This window comes from Crassostrea angulata, chromosome 9, assembly GCF_025612915.1.
Source record: "Crassostrea angulata isolate pt1a10 chromosome 9, ASM2561291v2, whole genome shotgun sequence".
NCBI lineage: Eukaryota > Metazoa > Mollusca > Bivalvia > Ostreida > Ostreidae > Magallana > Magallana angulata.
Window position 1 is genome coordinate 18,045,320 of NC_069119.1, and position 19,444 is coordinate 18,064,763.

Sequence of the window (19,444 nt, forward strand, 5' to 3'; positions counted from 1 at the left end):
TAAGATGGATATATTGAGTTGTTTCTTTAACGACAGGGCCAATTATATATTGAGTTTATGTGGATTTTATCTTCATTCAAGTACATATTTTTGTTATGTTTAATACGGATAAATGATTACAAATCGGTCATGCTACAACTTTATGCAAAAATTAAAGTACGAACCTATAGTAGTTATGTAAATGTCAATTTCAGATCTCAGTTATTCACAAAACGACATCAATTTGATTTCATCTTTGTTAAAGACACACAAATGTCAATTAAACGTTATTATATTTTTTACTGAACCCTTAATCGCATCATCAACATTCTCGAAAATATTATGTACGCGTCCATGGTAGCCCCTTTCTCATTCATAACCATTGAAATAGATAGAGAGCAATTTATAATTTGTAGAAATTGGAGCTAATCTTTATTCATTTCAATTATATAACCTAGAATTTACCACAGAAGAACCAATTCAGACTGTCTAGCCGATGTTTCAAATTGCTGAGGAGCGACTCCATGATGGTAATACGTTTTGATGTGTTTATCCCAGCTCAGTCGGAAAGGCCAAAGTAATATTTGCAAATGGTAAACGATGAACTCCAACGTCATCTATATCGGCAAACCATTTTGAAACACTACCATACATATTTATTAGTTTAATAATAGTAGATCTACCGTCAAAATTTTGTTACACGATATATTAATCGGAATTAATAACTGGTTTCTCATTTAGCGTCAAGGCAGACAAAAACAAAACGAGCAACAATTTCAACATTTCTGGTTTATTTTCATTTCATTGACAAATTTGTTCCACTTGCAACACTCTCGTGTATAAAAAAAAACATAATTTGAAACATATTAATCAAACATCCACACCTTTTAATATTGCACACAGCATCTCGTTGAAAAAAAAATTACACACAGTTGTTTTACACACTCTTGCTCAAAATAAATAATCTTAGTCGTTGCATTCAATACTATACGCAAAATATGAAAGACAAACTGTTCGACAACTTTCCATTGCCAGTCTCTCTCTCCATTCACACTCTAGCACCTTTGCAATAACTTCTAGCTATAAAGAACGTGGGGGAAAATAGGACCCCTTGTCTCACTCCTCTAACACTACTCAATGCTCGATCATCTCTTTCTACGAATTCTGCTTCTCCTGGCGTCTTTACCACAACATATTTCTCTGCGTTTTCAAACAAGGAAAATGAATGAATTTACCGTTTGCGGTGAATATCATCTCAAAAATGAGACTGGTTATTTTAAAGTTTAATGAATTTCTCATTATTGTCGCTATAACGAACAGACACTGCATAGGTACGTGCCATCACAGAAGGACGTAAAGGCTGATTTCCACAGACGTTTGAATTATAATAATGAACAAACGACAGAGAGAACCATTTTGGAGAGCATGCGAACTTGATGAAGAACATGTAAGCACAAGAAAATGCATTCCATTTCAACAGTAACATAGAAAGCTTTTTTAAAGCTTTTGGAAAACAGTATATATATATCTTTCCTTTGGGAAAGTCAAGAGATCACAAGTCTATAGGCTTTCTTGAGAATTCTGTCCATTTTTTTTTTTTACATTATGCTACAACTTTTCGCGGCTTCTTTTCGTAATTGCACTGTCGCCTCTCCCATTCCGTTGAAACGTTTCCGCCGCATGAACGACCTCTGGCGGCGAAAAGTGGGACTCTGTTCTGGGGTGGTTTTATTTCCGGCCGAAGAAAGCGCTGCTACTTCAATGACGTCATTTACGCTTCGTTGGGAATCCTTGGAAGAAATTTCCGAATAAACTAATGCACCAATTTGTTTTGCTGTTTTCAAGGCCTGCAAAACAGAGAATCGAACATAAGTTACTCTGGTACCTCAAAGTTGGTAAAAAAAATAATCTCTTGAATAATGATTTTAAAAACATCTTTTTGTAGAAATCAAGAGTTTATGTCCAAAATAAAGAGTTGTAACTGTTTTTGAAAACGTGTTCTTGTAGAAATCAAGAGTTTACATACCTGATCGTACATGATCGGCGTAGTCCTTCTTTTGGCAAGTTCCGCTACCGTCGCGGCGTCTGTCCGCAAGTCCGTTTTGCAGCCGACCAATATGATAGGTTGTTTTGGGCAATGTTCTCGGACTTCACTTGACCACTAAAGAAAAAAAAACCCGAAATTATTTCACACACAAATTCAAAACTCATTGGTTTTTTTTCTAAAATTGAATGAAAAAAATTTCCCACACATAAAACTCAGTGTACGGCTTTTTTTTTTTTAATTTCATTAAATGTAAATATGACGTCATTAATTGCGTCACTTACCCTAGAGATGGCATGGTCCATGCTGTCTGGTTCTGCGACTGAGAAACAAATCATAATGAGATCGGCATCGGCGTACGATAGAGGTCGTACACTGTCGTATCTATGGGATCCTGTAACAAAGAGAGAAAACAAAACTTAGTCATTCGTTTAATGATAGCAAGTTTCTGCAATTTATATTGATTGAATGCAGTTACCAATCATTTTCTTTTATTCATTGCTGATCATTCTCCTTTAATTTAAATATATTGTTTGTTTGATTATTTATTGGTATGGGTTTTTTAAATTTCTTTTAATCATTTCTCTCTACTCAACAGAATTCACAATATTCATTCAACAAAAAGGTGAACGTACTGTAAAGTTCACAACCTTGCTAATCTAGAGGTGGGAAGGGGGGGGGGGGGGGGTACGTGGAATTTAAGTAAAAATCAATTTTTATTTTCAATAGCTATACGAGATAACGACGGTTGAAAATCAAAGCGACAAAAACCTCAGCCTACAAATCGATCATCGTCAATCGCCGATTAAGAATTTCTTTCTACGCAAGCAAGCAGTCCTCTTGATTTCTGCCGGCGCTGAAAGGCCCAGAACCTTGGCCCGTCTCTTTTTAAAACATTTCCTATAACCGTGATTTCAATTACAGCGTTTATCACTCGACACGCTGTTAACACCAATATCAAACGCTCTCGTCTGATTTTCGTTTTCTTAAAAAAAGAAGTTCAATGAAATGTTCAAAGTCAGATTTAACAACCGCCAGTTCGACAATGGAATTTGTTTGTAGGAATATTTAAATTTTTTTTTCATTTGACTGAGCAAATAAACAGGAGAGCGATACACTCCTTATAAAGTCAGCAAAGGCCCCAAACAAGATTGAATCAGTTGTTCAGTCGAGATTTGGTTTTCTACCAAGATATTTGAATTTTGTGGTTTTTGATTTTATTTGTTTTTTACATGTACCTTATTAAACAGGTTTTCGGTCTTTTCTACATTTAAGATAATTACATGCGTTTTAAGGGTAGAACTGCTTTCCAGCAACTATGGGCAGAAATGTGAAATTAAAAAGACGACCATGGGTAGTTTTTAATACACTTTCGAATAGAAAAGTATATATGATTTTGTTTTATCTTATTTCCTCTCTAAATCAGAAAGATTGTTAATTTACTAATAAAATAAATCTTAGCAACAAAAAGATTACAGATTACAGAAACGCATTGGAATTCCTTTTTTTGGAAATTGGTTTATCATCATGATTTATATATCACATCCAGACAATGATGCAATCATTTGACCTTGAAATGTTATTTTACGCGTTCCTCACCCCTCATTTTTAAAAAAAATGAAATGCAGATGTTCCGAATCATTTTTTTTTCAGGTCGCATTCGTGTAAACACACCAAGAATGTTGTCGAAATGGGAATACAAGAAAACTTCTAAGGATTCAAAACGAAAGATCGGTCTTTCCGTAATATTTACCAAGAAACGCCGAGTCATGTAGTCTGACAATAAAACCAGCACTTGATCTATTCGTCTCCCAACAACCGAAATATTTCTAAAGAGGGAGGGGGATATATATTTTTAAATGGGGTATGAAGGTAGACAAATTTAATTACCCTCGAGGGGGAGTCCTATACTTGAAGAAAAAAAATGCATTTAAATGCTATAAATATACCCACATATTATAAAGTGTCGCGTACACCCATAAAACTGTGTAAACACTCCCGCATTTTAAAACAGATGTCATTGAAACGAAGACACCTAGAGTCGAAGAATGCCATAACTTCCTAGGCTTTTTAAAAAAAATCTTTGCTTTGATAACCATCATTATATATTTTTTTCTCCGCCCTTGTCATAATGTTTAGCGTTTTTTTCCGATGGCTGGTCACAAATCGAACATGAAAAAGCTTATATATACATATCTATAAGTATAATATATACAGCGGCTTATACATATAAACCTGAACAAAGAAATAGCACTGAAGGTCTTCTTTTACATCTAATTGATTTTTCATTCAGTGGTTTTAATAGTGAATGGGAATACTTTGATGCAAGACATTTCTTTTTTTTAATACCTGGTCCCCTCTGAGAGATAATTAACTTTGAACGAATTTTTTTTTTTTCATACGATGCAGATGGTGAATGGAGACAGACCGTGGATCATTATTATTAAATTGTTAAAAGGGGGACAGAAGGGGGGGTGTGTATGATTTAGGCCACGAATTGTAGACAGGGGCGACGATCTCTTATTAGAGGTGATAGGTTCTTGCGAAGCTCCTAACTAAATCTAGAGCTCATCAAACCTGAGGGTAAAGAGATTCTGTGTACTAACATTAACACCCCCCCCCCCTTTTTTTTTTTGCTCTCCTCTTCATTATACACACGATTTGCAAATTTATATATAGATATGGAGAATTTTTTTTCAGAAATGGAACATAAGAAAATGTTTCGTCTTTTGGGTTTTTATTAACATTCCCCCCTTCCGCCTCTCCGCTTTCTCCGGATTCATACATACTATGCAAGACGAAGTTATACTTTATATAGACATGACCAACTAAAAACCCTTATCCCGAAACAATGTCCCTATACTTGTGAAACCACCATAAATTGTGGTTGCGGTTTGGGCTTTTTCCCCCCATTGAACAGGGCCGTCAAATTTTATTCCTTTAAAAGGAGAGACGTTATTGCAATAGGATAATTGCGTGGGACGATCAAGCCTTAATTCGAGAAATACTCCAATGAATTAAATATTCATTCTACAATCCCATACCTATATAAATTTATGCAAAAATATGTATATAAGTCCTCCCCAAGCTGACAAGTCTTTTTTGCCGGGTTCACACCGTGCATTACTCAATGGACAGTTCTGCCAAAAACTTGTACTTAAAAAGTTCTTATTAATACCAAGATCAGGTTAAGCCGCAGGGATTTCTCTTTCTTCTTTCTCTCTCTCCTATGAAATGCATTTCACACAAAGAATGACATGTCTTAGACGGTCATTTAGATTATCATAAAATACAAGTATACCGCTTTGGAATGCAGGATTTGGACGTTGAAGTAAGCTAATCTGATTTATGGCGTGTAATATTTCATTAAACACCTCAGGTAAGTCCCATCCCCCACGCCAAAATAATATAATCCACAAAGGTATTTGGGTCAACAGGTGAAATTTCGTAATTTTTTTTTTTTCAACAAAGGTGTGCCCGTGATTTTTCCTGTATCATTACTTCTGAATGAGTTCGGAGAAATCGAGAGATTGTGTCGTGTTAACTACATAGAAACAGTATGTTTGTTAAAACATACACGAACGTTATCAAAAAGATTTCACTAAATGATTAATTACGTCGAACTACGAACAAACTAAAACAGTCGCAGGGCCCAGGTATGGCGGAAATAGTCAATGACGCAACGTTCAAACAGATTTTGTTAACACACACGACAAAATGTACTTTATCAATAACTCTCGACGAAACGGGGCATTGACAAATTCCGCACCCTCTTAACCTTCAGGGTTTAAAGTTACGTCGACGTCACGCACACGAGACTTGTACGAGATTTGAAGTATTAAGTTTCCGTATTGTACATATGGAGTTGATAGTATCGGGGGTAAATGGGGAGGGAGGGATATTTATTGTAGAGGCTGTATTTCGAGGTCACGAATTATCAATGATATACATCTTGTCTGGCGTCTGATACGTCAGCACTTTACTTTGAGGTGTTCAACAGGTCTCAGTCGGTCGAGGACTTTGCACATAGAGTTTAGTATATAACTTCTCATGACTGCTTAAAATAAGTTTTAATTATTCATTTGTGGTTGTTGAGAGTAACATTTGAACAAGAAGTGTATTTTAGTCAGCACTAGACTCTGAGTGCTTTAACAGAGAGTCGAGAACTTTGCACATAATTTTCAATATGAAATCCAAGTAGTCACTCAGTGGTTCAACGTTGAACCTTATTATAGAGTAAATCGTGTCAAAATTTTCGTTTTTGGTTTTATATATAAAAAGAACAAGTTTGCAAGTACATATAAAAGAACATTGGTGTATTGGTCGATGGCTGAATTTAAACCCATGCAAAGGTTGAACTGCTGATTTCCCTTCTACATACAGTTACTGTATTCAATATCCGAACAATGACATGTACTAATAACCGTAACTACTGAGGAATACGGTACCTAATGTAACTAAAGTTACTAATGTAATTACTACGTTACCTGAGGTGTCCCACAGGGACATCTGGATTCTGTAGGTCTCCGAGACATGGTACGTTGTGTTGTAGGTATCGAAAGCGGTGGGTGAGTAGACCTAAAAATAGAAACCGGAACCGGAAGTTAGATACATGACGTTAACAAATCGAACACGAACAGACATGTTGTTATGTTTTCGCCAACACTACAAGAATACCACAACAGCGGAATTTAATCTAATTTATGGTTAATACCTGAAATGCATAATTATAGAGTTTAGATGGGCTTGGGTGGGTTTTTTTTGTACTGGTGCGTGTAGAAATTTGGGATAAAACTATCCAAGATTATGCATATGCTGACATCTTATTCATACAACAACTATTCAGCAGATCTCTAGAACTGGAATTAAACTTTTATTAGTGCAATCAGACTTGGTTTCCATTGCAAGATTATAAATATCTTCGCACGTGCATATCTACATAGGTAAAGTTAACCAAAACAAACAACAACTCGACAGAAAGAGCGCCGTTTGGTAAATCGGTACAGAATGCATTCGTTTGATTTGGGTCAGCATTCCCACGAGATAGGCGAGGAATTCCCGCGTTATCGATACCACCGAGCAGACATTTCACGTTAAATCGGGGGTCATATCGCACTGATGGAGCGTCTCTCATCAACTGCTCTGACTCACTCACTCATTCCCTCAGCTGTTTGCAGTTTATAAAACTTTTTTTAATACCCCCCCCCCCAAAAAAAAAAAAAAATTCGTTAGCTATTTGGGATTCCCTTTGTTGAGTCTCCATGTTACATATTCACATAGTGAAAATAAAATCAAATTTAGCTTTAGTTACATGTACATTTAAAGCTTTTAGAGATGTTTTCCCAATATTGTTTGCCAAATGAACATGTTTCTTCTTGACATTTGGTTTGTGAGCGTTGGTCGATTCATGTATATACGGGTCATTCTTATCCATGCCGAGTACTTCGAGACTTTTATATGCACTATAAAACTATTGCTGGGACAAAAGTCTGGGTAGGGCGAAGTAGCGAAAACTTTGTCTGACTTCTTTGCGGAAGTCCATGACGCAATCATGCAGGTTTGGTAACTGGTAATTTAATACCTTATCTATATCGAATTGCTTACTCCTACTTAGCGTTATTAAGTTATCTTTGGCAGATGTCGAACTCGATTCTCGTCCTAAACGGCCTATCGCTTTCCCATTAGCACGGCCAATTTCCTCACTCAGGTTACGGGGTTTCAGATAGGTACAAATGTACTGTGATAACTTTTCCTGCGATAAATGACTTGGCTTTTATTCACGTACGTTTAAAATTCGAAAATCCAAAAAGGTATCATATTTAAACTACAATTCAAATTTCTTAAAGATAAATCGTCGCCATATTTAGCGTTCCGATTGGTAGTAAATCTTACAACTATGCCTGCAAGTGCGTGGATCATGGGTTTGTTTAATGACGGTTAACGCGTCATCCAGTGTGTTTAACATGTATCTGTGCTGATTTAACGAAACCCTGTGGCCAAAATACACAAGAAATAAAACACCCAAATCTTCACACGATAAGCTTTGTAGCCATGTCTAAGAAACATGTATTTAGTACACTAATTAGTCAAAAACCTCAAACGAGTCAAGACTTTGTAGAAATGTTTGCCCGAAGCGTGCAACAAGATGCATGTGAAAAAATCTTCATCGAAAGTGGACGCTAATTATCAATAGGGGAAATTCCAACGAATCTTTGCGTCTGATTATTACTTCACTTCAATTTTATTTTTCTCTGAATTCAAATATTTCCCTACTCTTGGGGGCGCCTGTAAAGTGCGAAACGAAATCGAAACGAAACGAAATCAAACGAAACGAAACGAAAGCAATCGAAACGAAACGAAATCAATCGAAACGAAACAAAATCAAACGAAACGAAACCAAAAATCGAAACTAAACGAAACGGAATTTAAACAAAACTAATATCAATTTTGACTACATAAAAGTGAAAATAAATTCATTGAAATAAATTTTTGAACCATAAAATATAACCACCTGTATGTTTCAGATTGGCGCTGTAAATTTTTAAGCCGATTATCCGAAATTTCACTTATTTACATCACGTGACCTATTGCAATTGGTCTTCGTCCGTCGTCGTGCGTCGTGCGTCTGTGCGTCGTGCGTTAACAATTTTATATTTTTAACTTCTTGAAAACTATTAGGCCAATCGTTACCATTTTTGATGTGAAGCATCTCTATGGTAAGAAGAATATAAGTTGTGAAATTCATGGCTCAACCACCCTTGGGGTGCCACGGGCGGGGCCAAATATGCAAAAAAAAAGCCAAATTTTCAAAAATCTTCTTCTCTACTCCCACGCATGTGAGGAAAAAACCGGTTGCATGGTTATGATGTCCATGAAGCCCTCTACCAAAATTGTGAAATTTATGGCCCTAGGGTCAGGGGTTCTGGCTCTAGGGTGGGACCAATATGGCCATATAGTAAAAATGTATTAAATCTTAGAAAATCTTCTTCTTTACTACCATATATATTTTTTTAAAACTAAATGCATGATTATAATGTCCATGAAGCCCTCTACCTAAATTGTGAAATTTATGACCCCTGGGTCAGGGGTTCAGGATCTAGGGTGGGGCCATATGGCCAAATAGTAAAAATGTATTAAATCTTAGAAAATCTTCTTCTCTACTCCCATATATATCTGTTAAAAACTAAATGCATGATTATGATGTCCATGAGGCCCTCTATCAAAATTGTGAAATTCATGACCCCTGGGTCAGGTGTTCATGCTCTAGGGTGGGGCCAATGTCACCAAATAATAAAAATGTATTAATACTTAGAAAATCTTCTTCTCTACTCCCATATATATTTGTTAAAAACTAAATGCATGATTATGATGTCCATGACGCTCTTTCAAAATTGTGAAATTCATGACCCCTGGGTCAGGGGTTTAGGCTCTAGGGTGGGGCCAATGTGGCCAAATAGTAAAAATGTATTAAATCTTAGAAAATCTTCTTCTCTACTCCCATATATATTTGTTAAAAACTGAATGCATACAGGTAGTTATATTTTATGGTTCAAAAATTTATTTCAATGAATTTATTTTCACTTTTATGTAGTCAAAATTGATATTAGTTTTGTTTAAATTCCGTTTCGTTTCGTTTCGATTTTTGATTTCGTTTCGTTTGATTTCGTTTCGTTTCGATTGATTTCGTTTCGTTTCGATTTGTTTCGTTTCGTTTGATTTCGTTTCGTTTCGTTTCGATTTCGTTTCGCACTTTACAGGCGCCCTACTCTTGGCAACAAAATGAGTTTATATTTTTTGCTATAAAATATTTATATAATATACAGCCTTACATGTATTTTAGATTCACATTGAATTCCTAAACTTTATATAGGTTCAAATTATCTTTTTTCATATATATCATTACATATATTAATAAAATTAATATATATTCCACGTGGCCTTTCCGAGAATAAACCACAGAGTGACATTTCCCTCTATATAGCCCACCATTCATTGTGCAGATTCCATTTCAGTGCGTCACGCACGGTTACACACGACAATAGGACCACACTCTCCTGTTTCATTGTTCTCTAAAAACTTACAATCGGAAAACTATGTGTTGAATGTAAATGTAATTCTATTTCAATTCGCAAACGAAACCTTCGTAGTTCCTTATAAAAGGGAATTACCGCCAAAAGTCGACATATCTTGATTTTATTCTTTTCTGCTTCCTTCTTTATTTTTCATTACATTATCATCTCTATGCTCTCTTTTAACGGATTTTTTTTTTGGCTTTTCTTCATTTTGTTACTCAATCGTTGACTCTCATATTTAAATCTCTCTCTCTCTCCCTCTCTCTCTCTCTCTATTCTCTAACACTGTTTATGTCAGTCAATGACACTGTATTTGTCAGGACTTGCCACTCGTCAATCAGTGACGGCGATCAGTTGACGGCAGATAGCCGGTGTCCCGCCGCCATCATTAATGAACCCAGTGCAGTGTCGTCTGCTTGTGACTTATGATATCAATGAAACGATGAATTTAATGGACGTTTGACACATTGATGAAACATGGCCCATTCACAGTATAAAAAAATATCGCATTCATTGTCAAGTCCCACGCATGAGTGATGAAGAGATCATATTAATAAAACATAAGTTATGGTTTCTCTCTCTCTCTCTCTCTCTCTCTCTCTCTGGTTATCATGGACACTGTAATCTAATGCAAATAATATAAGCTATTTATTACATTCTCTTACTGTGTCTATATATATTCACAAATTTCTAGTGTGCGTGTTTATGAATAAAAATATTAAATCAACTTAAAACTAAATATAATTTCTCTCTATCCTCTCTTTCTCCCATCCATCGATCAAATCAGCCAGCCTTATATTTTGAAAATCTACGGCAAACAGCTGCGCTCCTTTCAAGGTGATATCAATTCTTTGTCAGGGCTCAAGAAGGAATTACAGATCGCGAGAGATACACGTTAAAATGTTGCTTTATCAATCCCGTGTACACACAATTCGGACCCCCTCGAGGTTTTGATTAAAATCTAGATCTAGACACTGCCACGCCGACAGTGGCATTTGCAAAACGAGGCGATATATAGAAACTTTGCTGCAATTTTAAGTGGACTTTGGTCGCGGACTAAATATATGTACACATTCATTCTAGAAAACACAGCGCATAAATTATTTTTTTTTTTTAAATCTACATAAATTCTTTACAGGTCACATCATGAATATATTTACTACCTGTCTACTTTCCTTACGTAGGATCTATTTTTAGCAGCAGACTGTGTATCCATGCGAGTTACGAAAAAAAAATTTTGTGTCTGTTTGTTGATGATAATACCATTGATGCGTGATAGACTCCAAAAGCCGTAAAATGAATGCTCTTTTTCAAAACCAACCGCTATGAAATAGTAACCACACCCATGGAAAGATCATTATAGATAACAAACTAATTTTTTTTTATAAATGCATTCTCGGATTTTTAAAAAGACACTGTACATAGTACGTATAACGTACAAACGTAACACAGGTAAATGTAATTTATACGCCAATAAAACACTCCCAGGTGTGCTGTGTGGGAGCGACCCGGATAATCTAACCGTCGAGGATTTTGCGGTTGGAGAACTTTCTTAATCCCCAGTGGGAATTGAACTATCCCCTATTCATGCTTCTTTGAGTCTGTTAGTAACAGTACAATAAGCACACAGGTATTGTCGATGACTAGGGACGTATTAATATAAAAAAAAGATGGTCGAAGGACATTGCACCACTAAGTCGCAACAGACACGTTCCTTATGAAAGAATAATTACTAATATAACGTCTGACTCAATTGCACAGCTGTCAATAGAAAATTAGACTGGGGGGGGGGGGGGTAGAATTAGTAGAAATGATATACATGTATGTATTTTAAAAACTTGATATTATAATAAGAAATATTTCAATGGAGGGAGGGATAGACAGATAGAAGAAGGAAGAAAGAAAGTTCTGAGAGCGAAGAAAGGACTGATTACCTACATGTACATGTACCTCAATAAAGGGAGGGATAGACAGAAAGAAAGAGAATGGTGTGTTAATTGTCTATCTTAATAACGGGAGAGATAGACAGATAGAAGAAAGAAATAGCAAGAGGGAGGGGTTTGATTACCTACCTCATTAAAGTTTTCTTTGATGTAGCGCTGAATCAGCGAAGTCTTTCCACACTCGCTATCTCCCACAATCACAATTTTACATTTCACTGAGGTCATCTGTGGGTTCCTTTCACCATCGGAGCCCATGCTGTCCAGGGTTCTAGATTTCAACATCAAGATCTCGTTTAAAAAAACTTTTTCTAGACCACCATGTTCACAAGAAAGGGGGGTTCCCCTCACTATGCACCGTTTCCAAGGCAAAAACTAATCTGGCACTCGCTTTTAAAATAATATATATCACCTAAAAGGTATTAAACCACTGTAGTACGAGCAATTCAACACGTACGAAGTTTTCCTTGTATACTTCAACGATTCACATGTTACACAAAATGTCGGGTTACCTTACTTCGACGTTCTAGCACACCATAACACACATGGGAGACTTCTTGAAATGAAAACCATGTGATAGCTAATTTTTCTCAATGACTTGGGAACCACGTGATTTCCCAACCAATCGTATCGCTAGATTCGCTACTCCTTTTTCGAGGGGCACGGTGAAGGTATATTCTTCGTTAAATGGATTTCAAAATCCAGGTGATGTTTCTATATTTAGTGTAATATACCTTTACACAGGAAAATCTTGCTACTGCAACGTGTGTGAAATATGAATGAAAATTAAAGAAAAATATATTTTAATTTTACCAAGTTATTTGGAAAAGAAAAGTAAATAAATCAATTATCCCCCTGCAGAATTCCTTTAATGCGCGATTGAGCTTTGTTTGCAAGAATTAAATCGCCTGCCCATTTTTCTTTTCATTGATAAAATTTAAACACTTGAGCACAATCTCGCCACTTAACACAACAGTAAATACATGCATTGTTCGCCGTGTTCATACTTTTGACGAGTTAATCAAGCCCTTCCATTATAAAACGGTCCAGGCTTTTGTTGTGGGCTTTTTTGTGGAAATATGAAACTACACAAGCAGCTGAGCCCGGACAAAGATTTGACAATCTCCGGGAGACCGTAATTGAAGGGAGAATAAAATCAGTGCCAAAAACTGCACAGAACAAGTTCTTGTCCTCACAATTCATGTATTATGGCTTTTTCAAAATCCATTCACATCTTTTTAGATAGTAGGGACTATGCAATGTATAATAGAGTACCTGTCAATGAAAGACTTTGATTTCTTAAATATTTTATTCCTTTCCTAAATATTTTATACCATGCTATTTTTCCTCAAATTGTAATTCATTTTAATTTCATGTTGGTTTGAAAATCTTCCTTAATAAACTGTTTTTTAATTAATAGAAAGTTACATTTTTGGGTCTAATGTCCACGAAATAACAAATATTTTTACAAATTATATATATATTCTTATAAAAATAAAACTCAGACATTAATTAAAGGAAAACTTTGATATGGATGTGCTTCTCAATCAAATTTAAAATATTTAAGATAAATTTATAATTGTCATATATATTTTTATTTAAAAAAAATAAAATATCATGCACAAATTTAATTAAAATTTTAAGAAAAGCTAAATTATTAAGTACTACAAAAAACTCAAAACAGACACTTGCTCTCCTATTCATTTTTTTTTAATTTAAGAAGGTTCACAAATTAAATCAAACGAGATATCTCGTAATTACAAGACTATCTCCTTATCACTATTTCTATTTACAATTAAGAAAATATCTCGTTATTACATGTACGACAATTATCTCGCAATTGCAATTACGGGATAAGATATCTTAATTTTACGAGCTTTTTATCTAGTCGGTTACGCTGTTACTTTGAATCAGTATCAATCGATGATTATATTCTAAAGCATTGATAATGCAGATAAATAAATCAGTACCAAGAGTAGATATTTTGGCATTGGTTTGTCGGTTCTAGTATGCTATAAGACAAGTCATACTTTATTTTAAATAAAAATACTTAATCTAGCACTAGCTGTTAGTGTGAAAACACTTTGCTATAAGTCCATATCAGATAAACTGCGGTTTTTTTAAACTTATTTTTCGGTTGTTCATCGGGGTATGAAGTACGTGCAGCGTGTATTGTAGAGTAAAAAAAATGCATAATTCGTGTAAATGTAATAAGGTAAAATGTAAATTTTCTGTTATGATCGTTAATTATTGCCAGCGTAAAACACCTTTATACTAGCCAATGTGAAACACTAAAGAAAGCATTTCATTTTTCATATTTATTAAGTAATGATATTTCTCTTTGAATATCTCTCAAATTATTTACACAATGTTTGTCAAATCTACTTTAATAAAATGTTTTATTTATGATCAGAAACTACATTAACTTCCTTAATATTTATCAGTCGATTTTAATAAAATGTACACGAAGAAGGAACTTTAAAGAGAATAAATAGGATAATCGAACAATATTGGCATAATTTTAATTTCAGTATAGTTGAATAAACAAGGACAGGAGAGCTAATCCGCTAAACATACAGACCTGTAGGTTTTGATAAAAAATAAAATAAACTCGATGGATTTAAATGTATCATATAAGATTATTGAATTGTTACAGAAAATAATTATAGAATATGAGTACAATATGATCTCGTATATTTATTGACATCTTGCAAATAAAATTTCCATTGTCGTGTTTAGAACATTCACTTGAACAGATTTTCAAAGTTAGCATTTTTCATTCATAGATTCGGTCTTTGATTTCTTTCGTTCATTTGTTCGTGTTTGCTGGTCTGACAAATTCCATTCAAAAGAACATCACACAGATCTTGTTATAACTTCAACATGCACGGACACATATCCTTTGTATATATATATAAGTAACAATATACCTTTGAAGTTGCTGCGTTTCACAAAAGCTTTGAGACCCCCAGCCAAAAACGGGCCGTCTCGCCAAATGGGGTTGCCAAATAACCTTACACGGCTACAGATAAATGTCTTTTCTTGTTCAAGGTGAAGGCTTGTATATACTTCTTTGTTTTAATTTAAAACACACAAAGGTATTGATTGCCCAAACTGGGATTAAGTTTTGTTTTTGGCCGACTTGCAGACTGTGCAGAGTTATTTCCCCTGCTTCTTTGCCCGTCAACGGTGTCGGAGGTTAATTAATTAAGATCTACAGTCTGGGAATTCATATTTTTTGTTTGAAGCTAGTCTGCAAGATATAAATTATACGAAACAAGTACTTTAAAATTCCGATTGCAAAGTGAAAGAAATATTGGACAGAACGTTAATATTCTTTTATTCTTATATATAGTCCACGGATGACCGATTTATATTTACTGTTCACGGAACAATGCAGGACTAATAAAATAATATTTATCAACCTTGTGTTGATCAAAATTAATCTTAAATGAAATAATGTACAGTTATATTCTTTGATTAATACCGGAATTATATTGATGGATGGCTAGCTTGTCGGTCTAATATCAATATTATTTGAAGAAAAAAAAAATAGCAGAACACTGTGAACCGTAAGAAAATATATTGTTTAAATCATTTTTCAATGCAACATAACTTTATTTAGAGTCTCTATTCAGAGTTTTAATGAAATTCATACGTTTTCATTTTTTTTCTTTTTTCACTTGATATAAATCTAAGCATCCACTGAAAAAAATAGCTTTGATATCCCGAGCTGACTTGGGGTTCGGAGTTAGAGTTGATTGACTCTAGGTTTAGACTCAAAGTTAATTTAATATTGACTCAGGTTTCAGACTCAGGATTCAAACTCAGAGTTCAGACTCAGAATGAATTCTGACTCAGTGTTCAGATCGACTCAAAGTTTAGAGTCAGGGTTCAGAGTCAGAGTTCAGACTCTTGGTTCAAACTCAGAGCTCAGACAAAATTTTACTCCTTACTGACCAGTTGTTTATCCAGAAACCAAGGCTGGTCATTCGTCTGACTAAATTCCGACATGTTGCTCTGTCTGTTCTATTGTTTAGACCGATGTATCATAACAGAGTATAGGGTATGTTTGTGTTGATCTGATGGCCTGCAGCGTCACAATAACACAGCTACAATGTACTCTTTCCGTCACCCAGTTCGTTCCGCAGACAAAGGATACATCTTCCGGTGATCACTAATTATCAAAACTGATCAAAACAACATTACACTACATGTATGTCTCACCACGCCAAGCATGCCAACCGTATATGAATATAATATGCATCTACAGTCATATTTATAATATACCTGAGTAAGAGTTGTCTTTCTTTTATGAATACAATAATATAAATCTACATATACATGTATGTTTTTATGCCTTCCATGTAAGATTAACGTGTACAATAAATGATTCTCGTCCTTAATATCACTTTTCACATATAACCATACATGCATGTTCAAATTTTTGTATACGCATTTTTGATTCATAGTCCCATATTTATCATAATGATATTCCTGATAGATTAATGCACGGAATGCACGTGCACTTGCTTCCTGTGGGATGTTACAGAAGGAGCTGAATTCCTGGTCACCAGATCAAATCTAGACATGAAGATGAGACCATATAACAAACTTGAAGAGATGTGATCCATGCAGTGTTATGTATAAGATATATTCATGTTCATTATATACACCACCAATAAGAAGACCCATACAATTAATTTCAAAAGAAAAACACTGTTTTAACCAAGAAATTGCCGAGTAGAAAGCCACCGGACATTTAATTGCTATAGAAAATGATTTGAATTCGGTAGAAATTTATCTACATCCTGTTTTTTTTTTAAAAAAGCCCCTTTTATAAGAATTATTGTTTCACCATGCGATTTTGATATTTTAAGATTAACCTGTCAGTTTTGATGTATTTACATGTATTTAGACCATGTGGTTTGAGTTAATAAACTATACTATACAACACATGGAAAACTGTGTAATTTATTATATACGCAAACCTATTTAATTCAGAAGAATCAATTTATAAACTTAAAGGATGCATATGGCACTTTACAAATAGTTTCCTCGTTTTCCAGTTTAATTACGCCATACTTTGAAAGTGATCATAATTTAGTAACAGCTGCAAGGTCGGATTGTATTATTAATTAATTATATGTATTTTATTTTCGCTTTAAAACAATGAAAAAGTCCAGGTTTGAGAAAAGTTTTTGTATCAGACATGTATATTGACAATGTAAAATCTACTTTTCACGGTCATTTGAGCGATATTTTCAAAAATATAGTCTGCATCCTAAACTGTCATAGTTTGAGCCATACATGTATGTCTTTTCCTTTCTCAAATTTTCTATATTATTTTCTCTCTCTCTCTCTCTCTCTATTTATTATCTTTCTCACTATATGTGACGTTTTTGGTGTTCGGGATTTTGTGTTTATTGTTGTTTTGGGTTTTTTTTCTCTCCTTATTTGCTTTGCGTTCCTTACTTCACTCCTCGACTATTTTATTTCTCTTTTAGTGTCTGAAATATTCAGTAGTGATAAAAAAATCTCTGGGGACATAGAGATATAAAGACATTAAAAATCATCAAAAGCTGGTGTGGCAATGCATTCTATAAACTACACATTCATAAATTATTCGACAATTTCGATCATTTATTCATCATTTAATATTTATTAGAATAATGAAAAAACTGCCTTTTGGACTGGTCGAAAACTTGTGTTGAATTCTTTATCATAATTATCAAACAAAAACAACCCGAGCCGCAACTACAAAATGTAAATGTTGAAAAATTATACACTGTACTATTACATGTATTTCGATTTTATCCTGACTTTAAATGATTAATAATGATTCTTTTACTTTTTCAAGTGAAAAGATGCAGCAACATGAAAAAATATACATCAATGTACAAGTTAAACATGCACTAAAATGCATTTTTCCCGTATTTTTTTTTTCTGTTGATGCCTCCATCCTCATAATAAAATATAAAAATTCACTTCTGATTGTCTTTGAATTCATTTCCATTTTTTCCCCATTGTTATGAACATTTAATTTATGCATTATACAATTATGGTACTAGTATGCTCTTAATTTTCAGTGAAGAAACAAACCTGATCGAAATAAATTAGGAGAAAACACGTTAAATGTACATAAAATGCATGAGAACTTGAACAGCGCTACACGGTATTTCACATCGTAATAATTCACCTAATGCCAACATGCATTTAATTTTTGTTTTGATAAATTTGAAAGATTACGAAAACTTAACAGTATATAACAAGAGCCCCACAGGCCTTGACGATCACCTATATACCATATTAACTCTTAGATTAACATGTCAGAGTGTCTCACGTTTGCATTTTAAGCTTCATTTTGAAGTCTAAACCCAATCTGAGACTCCTCTGACTGTAACCCCCCCCCCCTAACTTTTATTATTTGTTGATTGAAAAATTGTCCCATTTATTCGCCGATCAAGCGCATTTCGTTCTGGTTGCTAAGAACCTACAGTTCTGCAAAAAGACAAGTTTTCATGCAAGTATGAACCTCTATCTGTTTATGTTTGACACACGTATATTAATTAATATATATGAAATAAATAATAAAGACAGAAATTCAGACGGAACCACAGTGACTTAGCCTGATTTGACCCCATGAGGTCAAATAGAGTTTAGCCCCTCCCAAACGGGGTACGGTATAAGGCAGCGATGAGGATGGGACAAAAGCCTAGCACGTGTTGAAACCTTGTGTAAGACTTGGCAAACAATTACAGCCCACTTAACAGTCTTGGCACAAAATTACAGCGCATATAGCTTTGATCTAGATGAATGAAAAATGGTAAAGAAAAACTATTTGTAGTTATTTAAATCCGATAATCCCACTGTGTGTATTAAAGACCACACATATATTTACAATGTATACAAGTAGTAAACATAGAGGTTTAAGGCAGAATGATAGAGATCCGCTGCGGACTTGCTGTTCAATGATTGTTAGTGTTGAAGAAAGATTTTAAACATACGTACAGAAAACGAATAAAAATTTGTCCGCCTGGTGTCGATGCACCAATAAAACTCTATACTTAAAATTTAAATTTAAATTTAAAATTATTCTAAAATTGGTCGATGACATTACACAGCCTTTCAGTGTACGATTCATACAACCATTTTTCCGCAATTCATAATTATACTAAACATTATTTTAGAAAAAGAAATATAATGCTTTTATCCATTTTTAAACTTTTTTCGTATAACGTCTTACAAGTTCATTTGTAAAACGAGTATAATGTGAATCGCACGCATTAGTATCAAACATGCATACTGGAAACGTTTGTTTCGTACTGTAAGCGGAACCAGTGGTTATGAATTCCATAAAATGTATACACATGTAGAAGTACATGTATATGTGATATCAAATGCAGCCT

At 34.5% G+C, this 19,444-nt stretch overlaps 1 protein-coding gene across 1 annotated transcript; it reads right to left on the reverse strand.

The window, feature by feature from the left end:
* Positions 1-753: 753 nt before the first annotated feature.
* LOC128163465 (rho-related GTP-binding protein RhoE-like) lies at positions 754-12,606 on the reverse strand. The gene is made up of 5 exons (XM_052827069.1): positions 12,168-12,606; positions 6,511-6,601; positions 2,308-2,417; positions 2,006-2,140; positions 754-1,826 (listed from the first exon to the last, which is right to left on the reverse strand). The coding sequence occupies exons 1-5, from the start codon at positions 12,318-12,320 to the stop codon at positions 1,578-1,580; spliced, it is 738 nt and encodes a 245-aa protein (XP_052683029.1). The 5' UTR covers positions 12,321-12,606; the 3' UTR covers positions 754-1,577.
* Between the last annotated feature and the right edge of the window lie 6,838 nt (positions 12,607-19,444).

What these genes read in the sequence shown, in the direction of transcription:
- LOC128163465 (XM_052827069.1), bottom strand. Translation starts at nt 12,320, where the DNA reads ATGTTGAAATCTAGAACCCTGGACAGCATGGGCTCCGATGGTGAAAGG. An exon ending in TCAAAGAAAACTTTAATGAG is followed by an intron (nt 6,602 to 12,167) that starts GTAGGTAATCAA and finishes TTCTATTTTTAG; the next exon opens with GTCTACTCACCCACCGCTTT. An exon ending in GTCCCTGTGGGACACCTCAG is followed by an intron (nt 2,418 to 6,510) that starts GTAACGTAGTAA and finishes TCTTTGTTACAG; the next exon opens with GATCCCATAGATACGACAGT.